The 7345-nt window shown below is 46.1% G+C and overlaps 1 protein-coding gene across 1 annotated transcript; it reads left to right on the forward strand.

Annotated features, from left to right (window-relative positions):
* Positions 4803–6845, forward strand: LOC109357992. Its single transcript, XM_019602060.1, has one exon. The coding sequence runs from the start codon at positions 4803–4805 to the stop codon at positions 6843–6845; it is 2043 nt and encodes a 680-aa protein (XP_019457605.1).

The raw sequence follows: 7345 nt of genomic DNA on the forward strand, positions 1-7345 counted from the left end.
TATATATTCTTTTTAGATTGAACCTCTCCAGACTCTAAACTTATATGTATGTACTCTTTACTTATTAAGCTTCCTCAAACTCTAATAACTCAACCTAGTTGGTTTGCTAATCTTTAACAAGTCACTAGGTAAGGGAATGAAAGGTTGAAATTACTTGAGTCTAATACAAGAAAAAAATCGTAAAATTTACAACTTAAACTCTTCAGATTCTACCTCTTACTTTCATCTAATTTGGCCTCTACCAAATATATTACAAATAATCTAAGTTACAGTTCTGTATAAATGAAACTTTTATACTATATGTATTCTCACGTAATATTCTAAGCACATTTATATCTGTATATCACTTGTTGCGTATGTGTCTCTATCTCTTTTTCTATTTGTGTCTTCAAATTCTTCTCCTTTTATAAACGAGCGTCACCTACTTCCGAAAATGTTCCAACAATCATTAAAAGTGTGCCTTTCGAGTTGACATTAAATGTATTGGTTGATGAGCTTTGATACCAGAATGAAGTTATTGTTTGAATCTGTTGTGAATTTAGTCATCTCTGGTTCCACATTAAAGATGTTAGGTCTATTGCATTTGGGTTCATGTTCCTTAATGTGTATGTCTTCTCTTTTAATCATTAACTTCAAACTTTACTTTAATTTGACTTTGTACATATTGGTCAAATAATTCTGATCATTCATTAGTGTGTATAGATTTGTCTTTTTTCCTCTACAAGCTGGTTAGAGAATACAACATACCGTATTTCAAGAGTGCTAAGTTTATCTAACAAATAAGATGATATCTAATAATTGAATCATTAATAATCACATTAAATATGTGTAAAAAAAATTCATATGATAAGATAAGTAAATATATAATCAAAATACAAGGTGATAGAATTGAAGTTATTAACAATTGGTTTCCCAAAATATTCGACTAACTTGGGTGAAGAAAATTTTCAAGAATGAATTTTCATCTTGAAAGAAAACTTTATATAATATTTACTAGCATCTTTATTCTTGAGGGACCAAATTATCCTACGGATGAATTTTTTATTAAATATTTATAGATTTTATATTTTTTTGAAACTAAATTTAGTTAAACAAAATATTTCATTTTTACTCAAACAATTAAGTCACAAAATTATTCTAATTTTTTTTATTTCATTAGGCGCATTAGTCTTTACAAATTCCTTCCATAAGATATATTGTTACTGTTCCACCACAAGTAATCCAAGTCGTGCGAGGCTCGTGTAGAGTCTCCCAACATGCTCGCCCAGCGTCCTGGCAGACTGGGGGCAACTGTTCCTACCCGGCGAGCCAAGGACCCGCATGCTTGGTCGCCGAGGTAAGTCTCGCGTGCTTGGCCCATCAGAGTTGACCTTAGAGACATCCCCTGACATGCCATCTGTACCTCACCAACCCACCTGCCAACACGACACAGATTGCAGAACGGCTACCAAACAAGCCACGGGCTAAAAGACAAGAGTAGCGCAGAGTACGGTCCTGGCAAACCGCCTGACACGGAAAAAGCAACCCCCGACAATACTCTTGGTCGGCTACGTGTTGCACTACCTGCCAAGAGCCCAAAGTCAGCTCTCCCCTCTATAAATAGGAGTCTCTCCCAACAGGAAGTATCTCAATCTCTTTACTCTCCAGCATTACTCACTCTATTGCTTTCTACCTTCATATTCCTCATATTCTCATACACTTATTACCAAGTTCATTTACTGACTTGATCGTCGGAGAACCTTTTCAGGTACCTCCACCGGCGGGTCCAGCTCTTCTACTTCAACTTGCCACCTCGACGTCCTCTCTCTTCTCCATCCTCAACAATCCTCAACTATTGTTCCATACCTTTGTGTTCTAGGAAAGAACATTGGCGCCGTCTATGGGAAAACTCACACCATGGTGACTACCAGAAATCGAGCTATATCTACCAGCCAAGTCAACCCTGCCCCAAGTACCCTTCCCCCACCAAGACAACCATCCCATCAGGCCAGCCGAAGCCACCATACTACTCCAGAACAACAACCAACCACCCAACACCTCCTCCAGATGCTGGAACGGCAGGAGCGGCTCATCCAGCAACAGGCCGACGTAATACAAGAACTCCGCCAATCCAAAATAAACCCTAAGGATCACTCGGAATGCCCTATTCACGAAAGTAACCGTGAAGAGTCAACGAGCGAGTCCCGCCCACCATCCCAACCAACCCCGCACCACTCCTGCGGTGCTAGACATCCTTTTACACCTACCATCATGGCTTACCCATTACCCTCTCACTTCACCCGCCCCACAAACATGGACCAGTACGATGGAACAGCGGACCCCCAGGATCACCTTGACGCCTTCGAGGCTTCTATGTTATTCCATGGGGCGACCGACCCCATGATGTGCAGAGCCTTTCCCCTGACTCTTAAAAAGGCGGCCCCCAATGGTTCACCTGTCTGGCTCCAAACAACATCAACACTTGGGGAACTCTAGCTTTAGCCTTCAACACAAGGTTCACGGCAAGCAAGGAGCAACCCAGGTCATCATACACACTGTCTGGCATTCGCCAAGGATCTAATGAATCCATCTGGGCATATCTAGATCGGTTTAATACCGAGGCCATGAAGGTGCGTACTCTGAGCCTTGAGGTAGTAGTGCATGTCCTCGTTATGGGACTTCAAGAGGGTCTGTTCCGCACGAAATTGGCCAAATACACCGATCTTACCATGGAGGACCTCCGCTCCAAAGCCCAACAATTCAACAATCTGGAAGAAATCCACCATATCCACACCCATACCAAGCCCCAAATGCATCACCCATCACGGGAAACCAAACGGCCAAGGCTCCACGACCTACCCCACGACCTACCCTCACTAACTAAAAAGGCCAAATACTCCACCTATACCCCTTTGAACGCCAGCCGCTCAAGGATTCTGCAAGAGGTCCTCTCCACCCACCTCGTCCAACTTCCACGCCCTACCAAGCCAGGCCCACAAGACCGATCCAAAAACTGTGACTATCACAGTATGTTCGACCACTTGACCAATGACTGCATACAGCTCCGTGATACCATCGAAGATCTCATCCAGGCTGGTCATTTACGGTGATTCATTGCGGGCCTAGAGCAACGTCAGCGATCGCCACAACATCGTCGACCACAATTTCAACAACGACGCCCTACCCCACGGCCTCAAGCGGATAGGCATCGAATAGACAACCGAAGGCCAAGGAGCCTAGTTGATATCAACACTATTTCAGGAGGTTTTGCTGCCGGGGGTACCTCTAGGACCGCCTAGAAGAAATATGTGCGGGAGGTAATGCACGTTGCTGCCAGAAACTCCCAGCAGAGACAGAGCTACAGATCAGCTCCCTCTATTACATTCGACGATCGCGATTATGAAGGTGTCGTCTGAGGGCACGATGACCCCCTTGTCATCACCGCCAAGCTCAATAACAAGAAGGTTAGCTGCCTATTCATTGATCAGGGTAGCTCAGCTGACATTATTTTTCAGGATTTGTTTGAAAAATGGAACTCCGTGACCGCAATCTCTTACCATATGATGGGCAGTTGGTCGGATTCTCCGGCCAAGGAATCACCCCCAGGGGATATGTAGAGATTTGGCTAACAATCGGCGACCACCCTATGAGTAGGACGGTCCAAACAAAGTTCTTGGTCGTCCAGTGCGATTCAACATACAACGCCATTATCGGCCAGCCAACTTTGAACAGGCTTGAAGCGATCGTCTCTACGCCCCATCTATGCATGAAGTTCCTCTCAATCAGCCTCCAAGTCTGCACAGTGAAAGGGGACCAGCACTCGGCTCGCAGTTGCTACCAGATGAGTTTCCGCCCCCACTTCAACAAACAGCACGCCCCCTTCCAAAAGATCTCGGGGCATACATATGGTAGAACTGGATGTCCGGGCGGACGAAGGAGACTTTCGACCACAACCAGAAGGGGAAAAACAACTCTATAGTTGGGCCAATCCCTAGTACAGGTAGTGTACCTTGGCAGTACCCTTCTGCCAAGCCAAAGGTTGAGGCTAGAGACATCTTTGAAGGAAAACCAAGACATCTTCGCCTGGTCAGCAGCAGACATGCCTGGTATAGATCCTTCCTTTATCTGTCATCGACTAACGAAAAAACAAGGTGCTAAACTAGTGGGCAAAGAATGCGTAAAATGGGGGCTCACAGAACCAAGGAGGTCGCCTTAAAGGTAGCCGAGTTGCTAGAGGCGGGTTTCATCCGCGAAATCACCTACACCTCGTGGTTGGCGAATGTTGTGCTGGTGAAGAAGCCATCTGGGAAGTGGCGGATGTGCGTGGACTACACAGATCTCAATAAGGTATGCCCTAAAGACCCTTATCCTCTCCCAAACATTGATCATTTGGTGGATAATTCTTCAGGCTATCAGTACCTATCCTTCATGGACGCATATTCCGGTATAATCAGATTCTGATGTACCCTCCCGACTAGGAGAAAACAACGTTCATCACTGATCAGGCCGCCTACTTCTACACTGTCATGCCTTTTGGGTTGAAAAACACTAGGGCGACTTATCAAAGGATGATGAGCAAGGTGTTTGCCGGCCAGACTGGAGAACACATGGAAGTTTACATGGATGATATGATCGCCAAAAGCCTCCCCAGCGAAGATCATGTATCCATTCTGGAAAATATTTTGCAACAACTCCGCAAGTACAACATGAGACTCAATCCATAAAAATGTACTTTCGGAGTGGAGGCGGGCAAATTCCTTGCTTTTCTTCTGACTATTCGAGGGATTGAGGCAAATCCATCCAAATGTCAGGCGATCATCGATATGAAGAGCCCCCGCACGGTCAAGGAGGTTCAACAGTTGAATGGGCGACTTGCTGCGTTGTCCAGGTTTCTCCCGTCCGCCGCCAAACATTCACTTCCCTTATTTCAGTTGTTGAAGAAGAGTAAGAGGTTTGAATGGTCTGAGAGTTGCGAAGCGACGTTCAACACTTTCAAACAATATTTGGCCGCCCCACCCATTCTCTCCAAGCCATTACCTGATGAGCTTCTGTATATATATCTGGCCGTGTCCGACGGAGCAGTTGCGACCGTGCTGATACGAGAAACGGTAGAAGGTCAAAACCCGGTCTATTTCACAAGCAAGGCCCTGCAAGGCCCGGAACTAAGGTATCAGAAGCTGGAAAAAGTGGCTTATGCATTGTTGATAGCCAGACGAAGGTTGCGCCAATACTTCCAGTCTCATGCAACGATTGTCAGAACCAACCAGCCAATTAGGAAAATCTTGCATAAACCAGAGTTGGCTGGGCGGATGATCACGTGGTCAATAGAACTCTCACAATTTGACATCCATTTCGAACCTCGCACGGCCATCAAGAGCCAAGTCCTATCTGATTTCGTGGCCGAGTTGGCGGCACCAGAGGATGATCCAGAGCAAGTATGGACTATCTTTATTGATGGATCTTCTAACCCGAGAGGCAGCGGAACTGGAATTCTGCTGGAAGATGGGCAAGGAGTAACCATTGAGCATTCCCTCCCCTTCACATTTCCAACATCCAACAATCAGGCAGAGTATGAGGCTTGCATCGCCGGAATACAGCTAGCAAAAGAAGTAGGCGCCCACAAGGTATTAATTTGCAGTGATTCCCAATTAGCTGTGTCTCAAATTACAGGTGCATATCAGACCAAGGATACCCTCCTCGGGAAATATCTGCTCAAAGTAAAAGAGCTCATGGTCGACTTCGGTGAAGCGACCATTCAGCATGTGCCCCGTGAAAGCAACGCCCGGGCACTTATCTTGTCCAAGCTCTCCAGTACCAAATGCCTCAGGAATAATTGGTATGTCGTCCAGGGAACAATCTACCACCCAAGTGTCATGGCAGTGGAGCAAGTGGAGATCCCAGACAACTGGACGCGCCCTTTCATCCGATACATCCTCCATGGTAACCTACCCTCCGACTCGAAGGAAAAGCAACGGTTCCTCAGGTGTTGCTCTTGGTACACCCTGGTCCGGGGGACACTGTACCGGCGGGGATTCACCACCCCATTGCTTAAATGTCTTGGTCCAGAACAGACGGATTACGTCCTCAGAGAGGTCCATGAAGGAAGTTGTGAGCACCACTTGGGCGTCGCCTCACTCGCCAAGAAAGTGTTACGAGTTGGATACTACTGGCCCACAATGGAAAAGGACGCAACAGACCTCACTCGAAAATGCACTTGTTGCCAACTTTTCGCTGACTTCCACAAAGCCCCACCAGAAGAGTTAACCACAACACAAGCGCCTTGGCCTTTCTGCAAGTGGGGTATGGATATTCTGGGGCCTTTCCCTCAAACAACGGGACAAATGAAATTTTTGATAGTCGCCATAGATTACTTCACCAAATGGATAGAAGCAGAAGCATTAGCCACCATCACCTCAGCCAATATCCAAAAATTCACTTGGCGAAGCATAATCACCCGTTTCGGCATCCCGTCCACCATAGTAACGGATAACGGCACTCAATTTGCCGATCGAAAGTTCCAAGAGTTGTTATTAGGCCTCCGCATCAAACAGCACTTCACTTCAGTGGAGCATCCACAGACTAATGGGCAGGCCGAAGCAGCAAACAATGTCATCATGAAAGGGATAAAGAAAAGGTTGGACGTATCAAAAGCAAATTGGCCAGATCAACTCCATCACGTATTATGGGCGTACCGAACCACTCCCCACTCTACGATTGGTGAGTCACCATTCAACTTAACATACGGCGCAGAGGCCATGATCCCGGTCGAGATAGGAGAACCTACCTGGCGAATACTTCAGTTCAACGAGGGCGACAACCGATCTCTCCTCAGAAACAACCTTGACGAAGTGGAAGAAATCCGGTAACCGACCCGTTTGAGGGAAGAGATCATCAAAAAGAAAACCGCGGCGAAATTCAACTCTTCAGTCATTCATCGCCAGTTTCCCGAAGGAACTGTGGTATTAAGGAAAGCAGACATAGGACAGGTGAAAGGCAAGCTAGGACCTAACTAGGAAGGACCTTACCGCGTGACCAGCAAGATCGACAAAGGGGCATACAAGCTTCAAGATTTGGCAGGAAAAAACATCCCCAGGACTTGGAACGCCGCCAACCTCCGGATATTTTATGCCTAACCGACAACCCCATGCGCGGTTGGTCGTTCTTTTGTAATATTTTCCACTTATATATGATAACGAGATGTTATACCCTGTGATTGTTTTGAAGGATCATTTCCCGGCCTTGGTTTTTTACATTTACCCAAGGGGCCGATTTTCGACTCACTTAATGGTTTTTTACATTCACCCAAGGGGCCGGTCTTCGCCCCCCTTGCCTGGCGCCATCTCACTTAATGGTTTTTTACATTCAC

Source organism: Lupinus angustifolius, chromosome LG10 (assembly GCF_001865875.1).
Source record: "Lupinus angustifolius cultivar Tanjil chromosome LG10, LupAngTanjil_v1.0, whole genome shotgun sequence".
Taxonomy (NCBI): domain Eukaryota; kingdom Viridiplantae; phylum Streptophyta; class Magnoliopsida; order Fabales; family Fabaceae; genus Lupinus; species Lupinus angustifolius.